Source organism: Crocuta crocuta, unplaced genomic scaffold (assembly GCF_008692635.1).
Source record: "Crocuta crocuta isolate KB4526 unplaced genomic scaffold, BGI_CrCroc_1.0 scaffold192, whole genome shotgun sequence".
NCBI lineage: Eukaryota > Metazoa > Chordata > Mammalia > Carnivora > Hyaenidae > Crocuta > Crocuta crocuta.
Window position 1 is genome coordinate 1891861 of NW_027528803.1, and position 21693 is coordinate 1913553.

General features: G+C 34.2%; 1 protein-coding gene across 3 annotated transcripts in view; it reads left to right on the plus strand.

Moving 5' to 3' along the window:
* EPHA5 (EPH receptor A5) overlaps positions 1-21693 on the plus strand; it is a 340313-nt gene that overhangs the window by 243488 nt on the left and 75132 nt on the right. For 2 of the 3 annotated variants that reach the window (XM_077755696.1, XM_077755697.1), the window contains exons 6-8: positions 4982-5106; positions 12039-12198; positions 19521-19626. In XM_077755696.1, coding sequence (XP_077611822.1) covers positions 4982-5106; positions 12039-12198; positions 19521-19626 — 391 coding nt within the window. Of the gene's footprint in view, positions 1-4981; positions 5107-11934; positions 11938-12038; positions 12199-19520; positions 19627-21693 lie in introns of all 3 variants that reach the window. The other variant, XM_077755695.1, reaches the window with a different exon arrangement.

Sequence of the window (21693 nt, forward strand, 5' to 3'; positions counted from 1 at the left end):
AATTACCTTCTACTTGAGGGGATTGAAAAAAACAAATTTGTAATTCAGATATGTATATCAGGTAGTGCAAGTGCAAGAGCTAAGGAGAAAATTAAAACCCTGAAGGGGCAGAGGGCATGGTGAGGAGAAAGGGGCTAGGGTGAGAACTGGTTACTCGAATCTTAGAGTGGACAGGCAAGGTCTCAGTGAGGAAACCACAGGAGAGGGAGAGAACCCTGGAGAAGTCAGGGTGAGAAGCACTTCTGATGCTGGAATACCAAGTTCTTAGGCAGAAGTGTGTCTGAAGCACCCTAAGAACAGAAAGCCAGGCAGACCTAGCAGGAGATGAAGTAAGAAAAGATACAGCGTGCCAGAAGATGTGGATCCTTGTATGCAGTTCTGGATTTGTCTTTTACTCTTGAGTGAGTAAATTATATATATTTGTATAGAAAGAGATATATCTAGTTTATATATATTCAAATATATCTACATTCTATATCTAATATGTAAATTACATATATTTATATATAATTTAATCTCACATGTTTGATATGGTTCAGATAAGGCTGTGACTCTGGCTATACACTATTCCCTATGTGTGTGTTTTTTTTTACATTTTTTAATGTTTATTTATATTGGGGAGAGAGAGAGAGAGAGAGAGCAGCATAGTGGCAGAGAGAGAGACACAGAATCTGAAGCAGGCTTCAAGCTCTGAGCTGTCAGCACAGAGCCTGACATGGGGCTTGAACCCACAAACTGTGAGATCATGACCTGAGTTAAAGTCGGAAACTTAACCGACTGAGTGACCCAGAGGCCCCACCTGTGTCTTATCAAAGCCAAAAATTGCAAAAGTAATGGTCATCGACATCAAGAAAGATATTAACCATCACATATTTGTGTTGTCATACCCAGAATCTGTACAAATATCTACAGATTGACAAAATGGATATTGAATCAAATATCGATATGCTTGGAATCCAGACATATCTAAAATAGCATATATATTTTTTCTATTTTTATTAGTAAAGTCATTTAATAGGTGCTAACAGATAGCAATGAACATATAAGTAACTATGATTTCTAATAAAACATTTGTTTTTTAGACATACAATTTTATATTAGTTTCAAGTGCACAAGATAGTGAGTGAATATTTTTATACATTATGAAATGATCACCACGATAGGTCAAGTTACTATCTGTCACTATATAAAATCATTATAATATTATTGATTATATTTCCTATGCTATACATTGCATCCCCGTGATATATTTTATAATTGTAACTTGACACGTCTTTGTCCTCTTCACCTATTCCACCTGTTTCCCTATTTCTCAGCTCTTTGACAACCACTACTTTATTCTCTGTATCATTTACTGTTTCCATTTTTTTGTTTCTTTGTTTTGTTTTTTTAAACTCCATATATAAGTGAAATCATGAAGTATTTGTCTTTCTCTGTCAGACTTATTTCACTTAGTATACTACCCTTTAGGTCCATCCATGTTGTTACAATGACAAGTTTCCATTTTCTTATAGCTGAGTAATAGTCCTTGTGTGTATACATATGCACACATGCAAACACACACACACACACACACATATATATACCAAGCATATGCTGTATATATCACATAGGTAAATATATAACATCTTTTATATCTATTCATCTATTGATTGCTACTTAGGTTGCTTCCTTATCTTGGTTATTGTAAATTAAGCTGCAGTGAACATAGAGATCTCTTCAAATTAGTGTTTTCACTCTTTTTTTTGGATAAATACCCAGAAGAGGAATCCCTAGAACTTGTGGAAGTTCTATTTTGAATTTTCGATGGATCTCCATGTTGTTTTCATAGCAGCTGTACCAGTTTATCCACCAATAGTACATGAGGGATCCCTTTTCTCACATCTTTGGCAACACTTGCTATTTCTTATCCTTTTGATAATAGCCATTCTGACAGGTGTGAAGTGGTATATCATTGTGGTTTTCATGTGCATTTTTGTGATGATTAGTGATGTTGAGCACCTTTTAATGTGCCTGTTGGCTGTCTGTGTGTCTTCTTTGGAAATGCATTTATTCAAGTCTTCTATCCATTTTTGTTTTAATCAGGTTATGTTTTTTTGTTTTTAAGTTGTGTGAGCTCTTTATATATTTTGGATATAACCCTTTATCAGGCATATCATTTGCAAGTAACTTCTCTTATTCAGTAAACTGACTTCTCATTTTGTTGATGGTTGACTTTACTATGCAAAGGTTTTATAGTTTGATGTAGTCCCATTATTTTTAAGTTTATTTATTTATTTCGAGAGACAGAGGTGGGGAGAAGGGGTAGAGGGAGGGAGACAGAATCCCAAGCAGACTCCTTACTGTTAGTGAAGAGCTGGACACAGAGCTCGACCCCATTTGCCATGAGATCATGACCTAAGCTGAGATCAAGAGTCGGACTCTTAACTAACTAAGCCACCCAGAAGCCTTGTAGTCCCATTTTTTTAAAAAGAGCTTATTGTCAAGTTGGTTTTCATATAACACCTAGTGCTCATCCCAACAAGTGACCTCCCCCATGCCATCACCCCCCTTCCCCTCTCTCCCACCCCCATCAGCCCTCTGTTTGTTCTCAGCATTCAAGAATCTCTCATGGTTTGCCTCTCTCCCCCTCCCCCACTATTTCCTCCCTTCTTCTCCCCCATGGTCCTCCATTAAGTTCCTCCTAATCCTCCTATACGTGCAAACATATGGTAGCTGTCCTTCTCTGCCTGACTTATTTCGCTCAGCATAACACCCTCTAGTTCCATCCATGTTGCTACACATGGCCAGATTTCATTCTTTCTCATTGCCATGTAGTATTCCATTGTATAAATACACTGCATCTTCTTGATCCATTCATCACTTGATGGACACTTAGGTTCTTTCCATGATTTGGCTATTGTTGAGAGTGCTGCTATGAACATTGGGGTCCATGTGCCCCTCTGCATCAGCACTCCTGTATCCCTTGGGTAAATTCCTAGCAGTGCTACTGCTGGGTCATAGGGGAGTTCTATTGTTAGTTTCCTGAGGAAACACCACACTGCTTTCCAGAGGGGTTGCACCAGCTTACATTCCCACCAACAGTGTAGGAAGGTGCCTGTTTCTCCACTTTTTTTTGAAAAATTGCTTTTGGGGGCACCTGGGTGGCTCAGTTGGTTGAGCGTCTAGCTTTGGCTCAGGTCATGATCTCACGGTTCGTGAGTTTGAGCCTTGTTATCTGGCTCTGTGCTGATAGTTCAGAGCCTGGAACTTGCTTTGGATTCTGTCTCCCTCTCTCTCTGCCCCTCCTCTTCTTGTGCTCTGTCTCTCTCAAAAATAAATAAACATTTTTAAAAAATTAAAAATGTTGCTTTTGTGCTTTTGCCTGAAGAGGTAAAAATATCTAAAAAAAATCACTAAGAACAATGTCTATGTTTTCTTCTAGGAGTTTTATGGTTTCAAATGTTATATTCACGTCTTTAATGCATTTATAGTTAATTTTTGTGTATGGCATAAGATAATGGTTCAGTTTCATCCTTTCACATGTGGCTACACAGTTTTCCAAACATCGTTTATTGAAAATATCCTTTCTGCATTGTAGGCTCTTTCTTCACTTGTTAAAAAAAAAAAAAAGGCTATGTATGTGTGAGTTCATATCTGGACTTTCTCTTCTGTTCCATAGATCTATATGTCTGTTTTTGTTCCAGTATCACACCATTTGGTCACTATATCTTTGTAGTATAGTTTGAAATCAAGGAGTATGATACTCCCAGTTTTGTTATTGCTTTAGCTAATTGGTGTCTTTTGTGATTTTCTATGCATTTTAGGATTATTTATTATAATTTTATGAAAAATATCATTCATATTTTGATTGAGATCGCATTGAATTTGTAGATTGCTATAGATGGTATGGACATTTTGACAATATTAATTCCTCCAATCTATGAGCATTGCATATCATTCAATTTATTCGTGTTGTCTTCAATTTCTTTCTTCAGTGTCTTCTAGTTTTCAGAATACAGACCTTTCACCTCTTTAATTTTATTCTTTTGTATTTTATCCTTTTTAATGTAATTGTAGAGGTGATTGTTCTCTTAATTTCCCTTTCTAATAGTTCATTATTATTGTATAGAAAGATAACATATTTTTGTGTACTTATTTTATATCCAGAAACTTGACTAAACTAATTTTAGTTTTGATAACATTTTTGGTAGAGTCTTTAGCTGTTTCTATATGTAGTTATCTGCAAATAGTGACACTTTTACTTTTTTTCCAATTTGAATGTATTTTATTTTATTTTCTTGCCTAGTTACGATAGCTAGGACATCTAATATTATATTTAATAAGAGTTATAGGAGTAGAAATCCTATACTTGTTCCTTATCTTAGAGGAAAAAATTTTGTATTAAGAAAATGTTTATTTTATCTTCTATTGTTTTTGAGAAATACTACAACTTGAATAACGTATGTTTGAAGGCAACACCCACTATGTTTAACATATAATTTTATCAAGGATTATAGGACCCATATCATTAAAAAATTATAAAGGTTCTTAATGTTATGAAAATATGGTAATATAGATAATAGTGTGTACTAGCATAATGGGATATATTATACAGAGTCAATAAATTTTAGTACATGCAAAATATATAAGATCATCAAAAACGTCTTTTTTCCATAAGAAAAGTAAGGTAGTTCATTTATGTTTCTAAACTTTATAGAAAAAAGTAGACTTAAGATTTTATATGACTATCATTTGAAGAAAATTCTCAAGAAACTTGATTTATATTCGTAACACACTTTACAATCTGTAAAAATTTTTATTACATAGAGAAAGTAAAATTGCTTTCAGGTTAAAAGAAAATGTAATTGTTTATTCAGCTTTTTGCCAAATTGCTAATGTAGTAATTATACTACATACTAAGAATGCCATTATACATTGTACCACATTGTAACTTCAGGACTCTGTTAATCACACATTCTTTACTTATACTATTTTGCAGCCCCCTCTCCAGTCACCAATGTGAAAAAGGGGAAGATTGCAAAAAACAGTATCTCTTTGTCTTGGCAAGAGCCAGATCGTCCCAATGGAATTATCCTGGAGTATGAAATTAAATATTTTGAGAAGGTGAGACTAAGAATAAAGAATGTCCTTTCTTCTTCTCCTTCTCCTTTGCCTCCTTCTTCCTCTCCTCCTTTTCCTCCCCATTTTCCTCCTCCCTCTTCCACTTGCCTTCCCCCTTCCCTTCCCCTCCCCCTTCTCCTCCCTTTTCTTCTTCCCACTCCTTCCCCTTCTCCTCCCCTTCCTCCTCCTCCTCCTCCTCCTTCTTCTTCATGTCATTTTAGCAACTGCAATTATCCAATTTTTAGAAAAGTATGTTGCAATTTTATGGGTAAATCAATGACAAGATTATGGAGGCTAGAAGTATATAGGAAGCATCCTATTTGTGTTCGATTTCTGCCAAATAGTTTATGCTGCAGACTACTGCCATATAGTCTAACATCAGCTTAACTAGGTTCCACAGTATTAAAAGGTGAAGTCATTGGACATTTTGAAAGTGTTGCAAACACTTAAGTTCTGCAGCAGTGACTGCCATGTACGGCAAGTAAAAACACATAAGATTTTGACCATTAACCCTGCATAATACCTACGCTCCTAAAGAGATATGGATAGATAACATATGAACATAAAGTACAATTTTAAAAATCCATATCAAAAGTCTAATACTGTATTATAAACTTTATTTTAAAATTTGAGGGCACAAAATCAGAATTGTATGCCTCACATTCCCTATAACTTCTCAATTTCTTCTCTCCTGAGTTATCTCTTAGGCCCATTCTTGCAAGCTTTGCCATAATAGTTGTGAGATCTAAAGGCAATAATTTTCCCTCTTCCTCTTTCCTGAATCCACAACCAAGTGAGCTCTTGATAAAGAAATAGTAAAGATGGAAAATAAAGCTGAATTTAAATTTCTAAAGCAGAATTCTACTATACAGCTTGGATATGTAGTCACCGTGGGTCTTCCTACACTTCCCCCCCCATTTTACTTTGATTTTTATGAGTCTGGACCTGAATGACAAACCCTCATTAAAACAACCTGACTTCTAGTAGAGGAGATACAGAAATGTGCTTAAACCAGACTCTCACTGATGGGTAGGAAACTCTGACTCAGAGTACACATCCTTTGAAAGCAGGAGTAGAAAAAGATTACAAGCATTTGCAGAGACGCAGATCCCAAAAGAAAAGGAAAGGACTCTGCCACACTTACTCAATTACTTTCCTTACACTCATGGGGCCATCACTCCATCTCTTAGAGGGATAGTGAAGAGGGTAGGAAGAAGTTAAAAACTTACTTTGCAATTCCAAAGAAATTACTCACACTAGGACGCTGGAAAAGAGAAAGGAAATAAGTGGTTCTCCTTGTACTAATGCAAAAATATCAAGAAAAATATTCATATTCTATTAATGGGAGTTAAAATTTCAACATTCCGTGTATATGTGTAGATGGAAGAGCATAGGTAAATATTATGAAATACATTAAATTAATGCCTAACATTATAGAGATTTTTAATTCTTATTTCACTCATTGATTTAACAGTTACCTGTATAAAGATAATGACAGAGGGTAAAACATTAGTGGGGGAGTGAAGGAGGACAACGGGGCAGTCTACATATCTTTTCTAAGCTTTGAATGCCCATACAATGCTCTTACATTGATTTTATAAATAGGTGAATAAACAGTTAATTATTACTTTTGAAGTAGTTATCCTTCTTAGAATGACTTGCTGGTAGCATAACAAATAACTATCGGATAATTAGGGAACAGAAATGATAGAAATAGATTCTTCTATTTCATAAAAAAGATCATATCCTCAAATATGTTATCATCAAAGGGAATACTTGTGAGACAAAATTATGTTAGGATAGGGGCACCTGGCTGGCTCAGTTGATGAAGCATGTGACTCTTGATCTTGACTATTGTTGAGAGTACTGCTATGAACATTGGGGTACATGTGTCCCTATGCACTCCTGTATCCCTAAATTCTCAGCAGTGCTATTGCTGGGTCATAGGGGAGTTCTATTGTTAATTTTTTGAGGAACCTCCACACTGTTTTCCAGAGGGGCTGCACCAGTTTACATTCCCACCAACAGTGCAGGAGGGTGCACGTTTATCCACACCCTCGCCAGCATCTATAGTCTCCTGATCTGGAGTCTGTGAGCTCAAGCCCCACATTGGGTATAGAGATTATTAAAAATAAAATCTTAAAAAAATTGTGTTAGTATATCATTTATACTATTTGTTATAAAAAAAGCAATAAGGTAAATCAAGTAAAATGTTGTTACATTAATAATCCTCACTGATTCTTGTTTCTTTGGAAGTAGTACTCCAAACTGCATTGTAAATTCTAGAGGTCTACAATTTAAATGCATGCTATATCCAAAAATAATTTGTTAAATTAAGGTTTACATTCCTTATTTACTTTTTTGGTAAATTTTAATATGTTATGCTAGTACAAAGCTGAATACATAGACTGAATTTTTTTGGTTAATATTTTAAGTTTCAAATTTTATTGTAATTGAAATTGATTTTAAAAGAAGTTGAAATGCATAATGGCATTTAAAAATAAATATGCCAATATGCCACAGGAGTGCTGGCTGGCTCAGTCAGTGGAGCATGCAACTCTTGATCTCAGGGTCATGAGTTCGAGCCCCACATTAGACATAAAGCCTTCTTTTTAAAAATTGATACATAAAAGGGAGTATTTAAAAATTTAAAAATAACTATGCACCAAAACTCTATATATGAATATACATCTTAGATGAAAAAAGTTCAACACCAAGAAGACTTAAATTTGACAACTTATTATTTTTCTTTATAGCTTTTCTTCCCCTGAAGCAACTAGCTAGAACAAAGTATGGTTTTCTTAATTGCTTCTAATGAGATTCTCTTATTTTTCCCTCTTATAAGTAATCTTTCATTATTTCTACTATTGCTCCTCAGCATATGTATGAGTCTCACATATGTAATACTCAATAAAAGCAAGGATTTATCATTCTTTTCTTTTCTTTAAGCTACCATTTATGTTAAAACAAATAGTTTCTCAACCAAATGGTGGGGGAGTCTTTTCTCTTAATATTCTTTCTAATAAATTTTCTCCATGTTATGGCATTATTTTATTTATAGTTCAATTTTTTAAATTATACTAATTCATGAAAACTTAGTTTTATACTTAATATTTTATATTTAATGCTGTATTAATACATTCTTTTATCTGTGTAACTCAATGTAAGAAAAAATAATTTTATAAACTATTTCTATACATAGTCTCAGTAAATGAATAGAAAGTTGCCCACTTACATTCGTTAAAAGCAGTGAAACCATTACATAATATATTATTGGGGGAAGTTATTAACTTCTTTTGGTCAGTGTTTTCCTTTTTACAGTGAAAATATTAATTCCAAGAAATTTTTGCCAAGCAAAATTATTGAGCATACTAACAAAATACATGAAAGTTTTTTTTAATACTTTCAGAAGAAAAAAAGGATGAGTTTTTATAGCATGTGCTGAGGTGGGGGTCCTGATAGGTTTCCAGAGCTCATTTTGATCCTTCAGAATGACACCGCCATTTTATTGGATGGCTCTTGGCCAGACACAGGTGGCAGAGCTTTCCAGGGCTCATGCATTTGCCAGCTGGCATTTCTGCCTACGATTGCCCTGCTCTAATAGAGGTCATTGGGCCTCTCTGCTCCTGCTTGGTGATGGGCCCATTGCCATCTCTTAATTAAAGGCAGAAGCACAGGGAAGCTGCCCCTTGGCAGGGTGTTTGCCAGCTGGCTCCTTCTGCCAAGGCCCTCCCTTCACTGCGTGTGAACAGTGTTTGCTAAGCAGCTGGGGAATGTAGCTCATTTGCTCAGCAGGAGTAGGAAGGCAGCAAAAGCCATTGCCCTGACCAGGATTTGGCAGCCTGATGGCCGTGGGTGTTGAAGATGTGTATATAGGGTTTGTGATATCAAGGAAATTATAGCACAGCAATGACTAAAAGGAGTGGGACAGAAGCACATTTTGGAAGCTACTTAGGCAATTCAAACTGTGCATTTTTGGTTTTCACTCCCTTACATATATGCTTTGGCGAGTCCCTATGACTATATAGCATTTGACTACCCCAGAGAGACAAAGTACAACCAGAACTCAGATAAGGAAGAACTGAGATCCATGTAGTGTTAATATATAAATCAGAATGTGGTGCAATTTTGTGTGATTGGTATTAGATCATGCATTATTTCAAGGAGCAGCATGCCAGTTTCCTTGTAATGAGATCCCCTCCTCCTTTTCGGCAAAAATACCAACCTATAATAATTTAAAATAACATATTAATTCTGACTTCAATAGTTATGGGTTTAAATTTTTTTAATGTTTATTTTTGAGAGAGAGAGAGGGAGGGAGGGACCTCGAGAGAGGGAGACACAGAATCTGAAGCAGGCTCCAGCCTTTAAGCTGTCAGCACATAGCCTGATGTGGGGCTCAAACTCATGAACCCCTAGATCATATCCTGACCCAAAGCCAGATGCTTAACTGACTGAGCCACTCGGGTGGCTCAATAGTTAGAAATTTACAAGAGTGTTTTAATGTTTTTTCTTTTTATTAAATTTGCCATCATGCTACAGACTCAAGTCAAATTTACCTATAAACTGTTATGTTATGGAGATTGTTGGGTGCTATGTACGTCATCTGCATCTCCATCTCTATGTGCTCACAGTGCACTTGATAAACAATTTTATCCCATTTTAAAGAAGAAAAAACTGAGGTTGAGTTCAAATTTTTTGCAAAACTCTAATGATATTTCTTATACCATAAAAACTTGGCAATTAAATTAATCTGTGCATTGAAAAAAATAATTGTTTGCATAGAATGAATCACAAAGCCTATTTGCATTAGAAATTAGAACAATCTGGGCACGTGGGTGGCTCAGTTGTTAACCGCCCAACTTCCATTCTGGTCATGATCTCATGAGTTTGAACCCTGTGTCAGGCTCTGTGCTGACAGCTCAGAGCCTGGAGCCTGTTTCAGATTTTATGTCTCCCCCTCTCTCTGCCCTCTCCCACTTGCACTCTCTCTCTCTCTCTCAAAAATAAATGAATGTTAAAAAATAGAAATTAGAACATTGCTATTTAGATAGCAATCTGGATGCATTTAACCTTAAGATAATTCTGTATGTTTGACTATATTAAATGAGCAATGGTAAACTTGCTTTAAAACAAATAAATGTTAATAGGTTATATATTTTAGATTGTATTGGTGGTAGTATAGAACATGATTACCAGTAGACTTTGATGTGTCAAATTAGAAAAAAAATAATAAAGGCAATGAAAATATACCCTTTATGTTAACAGTTGTTAAGTGTTTTCACATGCATTACTTATCTAATTCTTATAGTATCTCCGTGAGAATATCCAGGCACCAATTTCTACCCCAATTTTACAGATAAGGAAACTGAAGATAAAAATAAACATGAGCTTTTGGTATTTAAGCATATGATTATAGTGTTCACACTGAAGTCACAGCATGGCATGCTGCTATTGATTGTAAATCTCAAGGGAAGCTGAAGTCCATGTAACATGCAAGCATGGTTTGCATTTATTTTGCATTTTAGTAGTGTTATGAAGATTAAATAATAACCACATTCCCTATTAGAGGGCTTGAGAAGGAATTGTTATATTCTTGTTTTCAATTCTTCTCATTTCAGAAAAAAAATCTTTTACATGTATTCCCATTATATTTTTAAAAATAATCAATACAGTTTTTAATTGTAAAATAAAATTCTCTGAAATATCTGGAAAATGATGGTTTACAGTCATCAATTAAGATACTCTAAGTAGAGAACAGTTCCTACAAACAGAGGAAAAAATCTCTAACCATTATCTATCATGAATTCATTCTTTAATATCTATCAAAAATGTAATAAGTATAGAACACATTAGGCAAAAATAACTTTAGCCAAGAAACACACAAAAAAATACAAAGGAAGAGAAAGTTCAAAACAGGGACCCTGTGTGTTTAGATCTAAGATTTTCTATTCAGTGTGATAATCTCAGAGATAAGAAGTTATGGATGGTTAGTCTAGACTTTGGTAGCAGTCAAAATAGGAACAGTTTCCTATTTGTTTCAGTTTCCAAAACTATCTTTACAGTAATTTTGTTTTCACTGCATCTCCATTAACTACTCACCCAGTTCAAACACATAAATGTGAAAAAATACAATTAAAAAAAAAAAGTTTATTTGCAGTTTTTCTTTAGTAATCCATTTGAACTCGGTGAATTGAAATTAGATTTCTCAGGGAAGTACTCATTCCTTCTTCCGAGCCCTAAATATAATTAGAAATGAAACTCACCAAAGATACAAAGCATAAGCCTTAACCTGGTGATATATGACACATTGTCACCTTACTCCATAAACAGGCAGCATGTTAGATGTGTTCCAATAAAATATTTTAACAAAAATAAGCATAAGAATACCAATATTGAAATAGAGTCTGTAAAATAATTTATCTCCCACAGGGGTACCTGGGTGGGTGGCTCAATGGGTTAGGTGACAGACCCTTGATTTCGGCTCAGGTCATGACCTCATGTTTTGCGAGTTCAAGCCCCGCATCAGGATTTGTAATAACAGAGTGGAGCTTGGCTTGCGATTCTCTCTCTGCCCCTCCCTTTCCCACTCTCTCTGAATGAATGAATGAATGAATGAATGAGTGAGTGAATAAATGTTAAAAACATTTTATCTCCTGAAAATCATATTTAAAAGTTTACAAATTTATGTCTGCCAAAAACAAGTATGATGGATGAGTGGAGAACATGTTACCCACCAATTTTGAGTTCTAGAAAACACTTTTAGATACTATATAGATAGCACACCTAAGATGTACAGATTTTTTTTCCTGATTGTATGTTTACTAATAGCAAGTCTCTTAGTTTCTGATTATTTTCTGATTTATGATTCTGTTTTGTTGTCATTAGTAATTCACATGTTGGCTTTTTTATTGTATGTACATGTGTAATCCAAGGACCAAGAAACCAGCTATACAATTATCAAATCCAAAGAGACAACTGTAACTGCAGAGGGCTTGAAACCAGCTTCAGTATATGTCTTCCAAATTCGAGCACGCACAGCAGCAGGCTATGGTGTCTTCAGTCGAAGATTTGAGTTTGAAACCATCCCAGTGTGTAAGTCATTTTAATTACTGTCAACTCATGTCTCTGTAATGGTTACCAGAAAAGAGTCAGTGGATCAATACTCTCTCTGGGCATTCTGTCAGTCTCCTGCTCCTCTCTCTCTCCCAGGCATGACCCCTTCAGGTAGGAAGCATCTGTCATGCTATTATGGTAGGTTAGTAGGTTAACACATCGGTCCCTGCTCCTCATCACATTTAGTCTACTGGGAGATGAAACATCAGGAGATCCTTAAGAAATGCTTAAACCTTGCTTCTAAAGACTTTCCTTCCACAGCTGCCATTCTTTATTGAATTATTGCCATTTATTTTTACTTGTTTCATTGAACAATGCTACCAGGCTTAGTCTTTCTATGAAAATTCTACAGGGAGCATTTGTTAGTATTAAGTTTGGCAAGAAAATGGTGCTCTCAGCAACCAATCTGATTGTTTTAAAAAATCAACATCTCTGGCAGTATCCCTGAGTGAAGGATCTAGAAATCCTTCTGGAAAACCCTGCTTGCACCATTTTTTTTCAGATAAAATAGCATAAAACATTTTTCTCTTTAATGACAATCAAAATCTTTAGATTACTTTTCCTAGAACACACATGAAAAGTAGGATTAGAAGAAGATAAATAAAAGTTTTGTTAAGAAGAAAATAACGCCAGGAGTAGTGTGAAATGTCAAATATGTGTGTATGTATTTTCATTTGGTGAGTCACAGTTAAGAATACTGGCTTTAATGAGTCACCATTACTAAGGAAATACTATCTTATCATTCAAGTATGTTAAAACAAAATTATCTGAAAATCATTACCTTGAGTATACACTTTAAAAAGACTTTTCTTTTTTATGAAATATAATTTATTGTCAAATTGGCTTACATATAACACCCAGTGCTAATCCCAACAAGTGCCCTCCCCCATGCCTGTCACCCATTTCCCTCTCTCCCCCACTCCATCCATCCCCAGTTTGTTCAATGTATTTAAAAGTCTCTTGTGGCTTTCCTCCTTCCCTCTCTATTTGTATCTATTTTTTCCCCTTCCTTTCTCCCATGGTCTTCTGTTCAGTTTCTCAAGATTCACATATGAGTGAAAACATATGGTATCTGTCCTCTGACTGACATATTTCACTCAGCATAATACCTTCCAGTTCCATCCAATTTGCTGCAAACGGCATGATTTCATTCTTTCTCATTGTAAAAAGACTTTTCTAATTGGATACTTCATTTGTAATCATGATGCATGAAGTTATTCATTGAATAATTTTTAAATTTATATTTAATTTATATTATACATAGTTCATAAAAATTTTATGATGGGCTTTTCTTTTTCATATACATTATCAAATGTCATTAATGCAGTCCTAAAACCAAATGCAAACACAAACACAGAAATGCAAAAATCTTTATTTTAGAAATGCTATTTAAAATGAGGATTTGGGTAGAAAATTTTAAACTATTCTTTCTCTCTCAAGCTTTAGTTTATATTTTATAAATGGCATAGTATCCACTCTATTTTAATTTTGTTATGCATGCAAATAAATCTTTAAATTGGCCTTGTAAATCATCCCTTTTCCCAAGAGCAATGATAAAACACACCAGCAAATAAACCCAGCATTAATGAAACTGTACAGCCAGCCAAGTTAGCTCTTTTTCCTGGTTTCTTTTAACATAAATTGTCTTGAAACTTTGAGACTATCACTGAACGTTTCTTAACTCCCACTTGCCAAAATTTACTAACACTTTTGTGCTTCTTTTATGAATTTTTCCCCAATGCATTACTTTCTTTTATCCAGTTCTTACCTACTTGATTCAAATCTGTGTAACTGAATTGCTGAAATAGTTATTCTGTTATTTAAATGAAATTTCTTATCAAGATAAGTGTAGCTTCACATGCGGTTGTAAGGAATGATGCAGAGTGAATTCTTGTACAATTTTTTCAGTTTTTCCCACTGGTAACATTTTGCAAAACTATAGCATAAGATCACAATCAGGATATTGACATTGCTGTAATCCTCCAATCTTACTTAACTTTCCTTGTACTCCTTTTTATGTGTGTATTATGTAGGCCTGTTTGTGTGTGTATTAAGTTAAGTTCTATACAATTTGGTCAGTTGTGTAGGTTTGTATATCTACCATCATGGTCAAGATACTTCACAGTTCCAACATCATAAAGCTCCTTCCAGCTGCCCTATTATAACTATATCAACTGCCTTTGGGAGCAGCAGCTCCTGTTCCTTAACTAATCACTGACAACCACTAATATCTAAGCATTCATTTCTAATATTTTGATGTTTCATAAATGTTCCATAAATGGAATCCTACAATATGTGACCTTTTAGTTTAGAATAGACATTTTTCACTCAGTGTAGTTACCTGGAGATTCATGCAAGTTGTTATGTACATCAAGTTTGCTTCTTTTTTTGTTGTTGTTGAATAGTATTCTTTGGTATGTGTGGGACACAGTTTGTTTAACAATTCACCTGTCGGGGAGCTTGGGTGGCTCAGTCAATTAAGCCTCCGACTTCCGGCTCAGGTCATGATCTCACGGTTCATGGGTTCGACCCCTTCATTGTGTTCTGTGCTGGCAGCTCAGAGCCTGGAGCCTATTTCAGATTCTGTGTCTCCCTCTCTCTCTGCCCCTCCCCTACTCATGTTGTATCTCTCTCTGTCTCAAAAATAAATAAACTATAAAAAAAATTAACAATTCACCTGTTGAAAGACATCTGGGCTGGTACCAATTCTTGCTATTACCAGTGAGGTGCTGTGAAAATTCATGTACATGCTTTTATATCAACGTAAATTTTCATTTCCCTGAGATAAATACCCAAGAGTACAATTGCTATATCATATGGCAATTTTATGTTTAATTTTGAATTTTGTGGGAAACTGCCAAATGACTTTCCAGAGTGGCTGTACTATTTTACAGTCCCACCAGCAATGCAGCAATGTATGAGTGATCAGTTTCTCCACATCTTCATCAGCATTTGCTGATGTCACTATATTTTTCTTTCAGTCTTTTTGGACAGGTGACTAGTGATATCTCATTATGGCTTTAATTTGGAATCCCTGTTGACTAATCATGTTCACCATTTTTTTGTGTGTGTATTTGCCTCCCAGGTTGTTCTAAATCTACCCATTAATTCCTATGTGCTCATATTACATATCGAAAATTATGGCTTTGATCAAATTATCTTATCAAGAAAATTGATAGATAGTTACAGCTGTGGGAGAAAGACCCCAAATTTTCAGCCAGCCCTCAAAAACCCTATAATCTGGCTTTAACAAATCTTTTCAGATTCATGATGATCTAAATATATAGCTAAAATGTGGAGAATATCTACATAATATGGATTTGTAATCAGGAGTATGAGAAACAAAATGAGATAAACAATATGATTTCTCAGTATATACCTTAAAGTTTTCAAGGATAGTGTAAGTATATAGTTATTTAAAAATAAACATTATTTACTAAAGAATATTAGTGTCTATAACTAATATCCCTTAATGGTAGTGTGTTACATTGCTCCAAATTTACTTTTATGCAGTCCCCAAATATTCCTCAACTATTCTTCCAAAACTAATTCACAGATTAAAAAAATAGGAAATGTGAATGACTAGAAATTTGTGTCTTAAGTACATTTGAAATAATAAAATAATTAAAGCCCATCAAGGAACTTAGAAAAAGCTGCAGTTTTTGTTAAAAAATGAAAATACATTATTGAAATTCTTACTCATAGGCCCTTGATTTAATTGTCTGTTATACAAAAAGATCTTATTTAAGTGAATGGTAGATTAAAAAAATGTAAATGTAAATGTTTGTGATTTGGCATTACTAACAAAATATTTGCATAAAATGTATTGATAATTTGAAATTTTTGGGATGCCATTAAAAATATTTTATTGCAAGATTACATTCCATACCTAAGTGCATAGTTTTACATATTGTTAAATTAGATAAGATCTTATAAATTATTAAAAATGAAACATTTGACAGTACTAAGCACCAGTATTTTTTTCTCAAAATTAATACTTCGGTTAGCCAGAAAATGTCCTGTTTTTATCCCTACCTCTGATTAATCATGCCCTCTTTCTCCAAAATGATATCTCAGAGTTCCCAAAATGGCATATTGAGACCAGAAAGATTTGTTAGAATTTGTTTAGAAGGGCTTTTGAAGACTAGATGGAGAATTCAGGATTTTTTTTTCATAGGTAGTAGGTATTTATTAACTTTTTGATCAGAGAAACATGATCAAAGTGACATTTTTGGATATGTGCCATATTTATGAGCACATAGAAGGCTAAGGGAACACTTATAATACCAGTGTATCATAGTCCAGTGGATTTTAATCAAATAGTGAGTGTTGAATGAAAAAATATAATTCGTGGGGAAAATCAAAAGAAACACAAAAATGTTTGGTAACTAATGGACAAATAAGAGTTAAGAAAAATTCAGTGGTAGTTAAAAGAATCCAGAAGAAAAGGGATCAAATCAATCTGATTCATGGTTTGATTTATGGTGTTTATTTATTGATGTGTTTTTGTTAATGCCTTTAGGGAGGTAGATGTGGTATAAACATGTTATTTGTATATGAAAATAAATCCAAATAAAAGGAAAGCAGTCTGTTTCTTGTTTTGTTTTTGTTTTTTAATAGAGTCATGCTTTGAAGTGAAGTAAGAGATGGAAATCTAAATTTGGGACTCATGACCTTAGAGTTAACTGATGTCATATGCAAAATTGTACCCATAAAAGGTAGAGAGAAAAGAAAGTAGGAAGGGAGAAAGACAGAAAAAGATTTAAGAGTAAGGAAAGAAGTGTGAAGGATCAGGAGCATTCATCAGGAATTGTTCATGCAGAAGGTATAGGGAGAGAATGTGGAGCCAGCAGAACTGACAAAATAGTGCTTCAGTGTGAGGGAAAGGGAAAAACACCTCATCTGATGTTCTAGAAACCAAAAGGAAGCAGAGTCTCAAGGTTGAAGTTTATGTTCAACAAAGACAAATACCTTATTATGGAGCGTGGTAAAGTAAATGGAAAAGTATTCTTTGTGTTTAGCAAGAATGCCATGCATGGAATGAAAAGGCAGAAGAGAAGTTGCAGAGGAAATTTAATAATGTTCATTTTCAGATAATAATAAATAATAAAGAAAGAAATAACAATGTTGGTTCTAGATAACTTAATCAAGATGCTGAATAGGAAAGAATAGGAATGATAAAGCAAGAGATAACAATATGTAGAAATAATACTTAACTAATTGTTTAAGGCTGTCAATAGTTGAAGCATTATACTAAATATTATCTCTAAACAGAAATATAATGATCCAGGAAAATTATCCTTATTGGGAGATTAATGAAATGAGCCTTGATAAAGTTAAATACTTTGCTTTAGCCTGTATACCTAGTTAATGTTGGATCTGCTTTCAAATTTAAACCAACATCAGTAAGTTTAGGAATAAGGATTTGTTTCTACTAAGAAGAATTATCCATTCAGTCTTGGAAGTAGCAGAGAAGTAGCCTATAACTGACTGAAGATCTCTCCTGAAGGGAGATCTTTGAAGGAACCAGGCCTTGGAAGAGACAGGAAGGATTCTGATATTGGAGTTAGGTAAAGCAAGGGAAGCTCCATAACCATACAGTTTTATTTAACCTTAGAGTTCAGACTTGATGACTCTCTAATTTACAGTTTAACATTAATAAAACATGAGAAGGCGTAATGGATTAATGTTTTGAGAAACTGAGGAAGATGCATTATGGGGATGATTGTTAGGAAATTAAGTAGAGAAAATAAATATTGGAACGGTAGTTAGAACCTGATAAAAATAACGTTAAATGTATATGGACCACGTCTCCATAATTTTTTCTGGAAACATTGCCTCTTGCCAAAAAGAAAATTAAAGAACTGGGAAAAAGCAATGCTGTAAGTAATCTGCGTTTACAGACTAATAAAGCAAATCTTGGGGAAGGTTACTAATGATAGTGGTTACTAATGACAGTAGCTTTACTGTACCCCGTTTATACTCCTTATCAGTTTTAAATTCCCTACCACAGATTTCAAAATCAGAATAAAGGAGAGGAATCAAAATAAAAAGCCATTGAACTGCAACCAAGAAAAGGGAGTACAAGAACATAGATTTAAACTGTCAATAAGAGTCTTTCTTCTACATGAACAAGCTACTGGTGATATTGGGTCTGATGACTGGTCTATAAGGGTTGAAAGTATAGATCAAGTGCAAGAAGTGGTCAGAGATTCAGTCAATTTTGGTTTGAAAGAATGAAGGAAGAGGAGACAAGAATAGAAAGGGCACTGTTTGGATGTCCAAAACTATTGATGGAGCCACGACCTGGTAAAGGTTTCCAAGAAACAAAACAGGAAAAGTACAGTTGTTATTTCTCTTGATACTTAAAATTTGTTATGAAGGTTAACTAATGTCACTCTGAATTTATCAAAATAATTATGCTGTTAAACAATAGCATGGTAGGTATCTTACTGAGGATTTCTTAAGAACATTAGTAAAATTAATTTTGCTCTGTAGGGTTCTTATTCTAACACAGTGTAGTTATCAACATAAAGGAAATATCCCCATACTTAATTAGATACAACTATCTTATCATGTCCATATTCCCCTTTATTATGGTAATTGTACAGTTAAAATATATAATATTTCTTCTAAATCCATGTATTTAAAAAAGATAATGTAAATGACTTTAATCTTACGGCAGACTTCTCAAAGTTCTAAGTGTATATCTCGATAGTTTTCAAAAAGTAGTCCTATATATAAAATATACTCACTGATTATATTCTGCTTGAAATCATGATGTTTAAACTTATTTTCAGAATATTATGTTAGCTTCACTGAAGTCATAACTGCAACATTTTGGACTTTAACATATGTCTATGGGAAAAAATCCTGTCTGAGGTGTCAAGATTTTTTTTCTAGAGAATAGCCACATTCAAAGTCTAAAATGTCAAACCTTGGATACTTAGCACCTCTTGTTTAGACTAAGGTGTTTGCTACCAAGGACTAAGTTTCATTATCTTGCAAACCTAAGATCCCTAGATAAATACTATGCAAACAATTACATTCATTTTTTATGATGACAAGGAAACAGTCAGTGACTTAGTGATTCTTTCAAATTTCCATTTGGAAAGTAAATATTTTCTCCTAAAGATGTCTTTTCAATTACACACCATTGAGCAGAGATATTAGGGGGAAATCTCGGCCAAATGTGGGTGAATTGTTTAAACCATGCATCGATTACCAACTATTAAGCAGCTCTTATTTGAATGCATATGATCTCTTTAACCACGGGTTCCAATTTCTGTGTCTTCTATCAGCAGTTGCAGCCTCCAGCGATCAAAGCCAGATTCCTATAATTGCTGTGTCTGTGACAGTGGGAGTCATTTTGTTGGCAGTGGTTATTGGCTTCCTCCTCAGTGGAAGGTAAGAGAGGAAGCTGTGATTTTGAACTTTTGCAGCTGATCTCTTCTTTACCTTGATCTGACCATTTGACTGTTAAGCACATCCCAAAACAAATCAGGCAAGCAAATATGTCAGTAGATAACCACAATGTAAGAGATAGTTTTAAGCCTTGCCTTGTCCATGTTAGTGCTAACTTTTAAGCACACGATTTCTCTTTTTTTCAGGTATGCTTTCTTCACAAGAGTAATAATTAACTTGGTTTTATTTATTCTGTCTTTAATATAAACATATTTTTTGGTACAGTGGTTTTAAATCTGATTCATTTTGCCTCAAAAATATTTATAGTCATTTTGGCTTTAGTCTGGGAAGGCCTATGCCTGTGCCTGGTAGATGCAGAGGAATAAGACTAATAATTCTACTTAGCCAGGATTCTTTCCTAACAGGGTGATGGATACGAAGCAGACACTCTGGAAAACAAACATTTAGAGAAATAACCAACCTTTATTCATGACTGCTTTTATTTTCAGCTTCTGAATGATTTCAACCTGACTACATCAATCATAGTGTGTACTGATTTAAAGTGAATTGCACGGAATGTTGTATCAATAGATATATTAACATGTATGTTGCACATCTACATTTTTCACTGTGAACAAAAAGAAGAGGTAGAGACCCTTAAGAAAAGACCCAAGAGAGCTTTTGTAGAAAGTATTTCCTGATACTGATCTGAGCATAATTAACCTTAGAAAAAATTTTTAAAATAATAATAAATAAATAAATCAAAATATGTGTACCCCTACCACGAACATGTTTCCATTTTTCACCAGGCCACTGTGAAACATTCAGTAATTAGACATTTAGTAATTAGAGCTGTCCATTTGAAAATGTGTTGGTGTTAGACTTTACAGAAAACTTGATGAGAGTCTTCATGGATATATTTAGACTTGCACAAATATGTGAAATTGTTTTGTAAGGTCCAAAAAAAGGTTAGGAAATCAATATTCATATTGATTTTGTTACTGTTCTACTTACTTACTTTTGACTCTTCAGCACATATTCAACTCATAAATATACAGAATTGGACACTTTTCAATATACTGCATATTATATTCTAAAAAGATTTATAACTATATCCTTAAATTACAGTAATTTGTTTTCATAAAACATTGTTGAAAATATTCCTTTGAACATCCTTCCTTTTGTATATGAAAATTCCTTTTCTTCTGGTTCCTGTTTATTTAAGAATGTTCAAATTTTTCTTAAGAATGTGTATAGAAATCCATCATTTATGTTTAATGTTAGAATAGCAGTGATGCACTTTTAGAATTTCTAGGTAGGAAGGAGTTTGTGTTCTTTTGAGGACAGCTAGCCTATTGGACCAGGAGGCTGGCTGGCTGGTGCCCCACTGTTCTTTTCTCTCTGAAGTCACCCAGGGAGAATGCTTTGATTATGTCCCTGCTTTGTGGAAGATAAGAATTTTGTCATAAAAACTTTGCTCAGATTTTGATCAAATAAGATAATTGTCTAGTAACTATTAAGAAAACTTCCATGTGATAGGAGTCTTTTCTACGTCAGAAGGATGGATAACTATGATACAATTACCAAGCTGGTTTGTAATATCATTTCTTTACTTTTGACTGAGATATGAGTTGGCTTCTTCATTTCCAATAAGTCTGGAAGTGTTAGTTATATTTAGGGACATGGGATTATAAGATGTATTTGTTATATCCACACTTAGAGGAAGTGAATAAAACAGCAGGAAAGATCAAGATCTAGAATCCAATAAATCTGTATGTTTGAGGGTTTATTAAAGGACAAATCAAATATATATAGAATGTATCTTATTGTATACTTAACCAGACTATATTTGTTTAAACTAAGTATTTTTAGTGTGAATTTATTGATGATGTTCAACTACAGATTCTAGCTTACTTGTATGTGAATCAGCCACTGTTCTCAAAAAAAATTTTTCCCCAACACACACACACACACACACACACACACACACACAGTGTCTAATGCTAATATCTATAGCATTAGATAAAGTGTTTGAAAGAAGATTCAATTTACTCATTACTTGGTAACTGA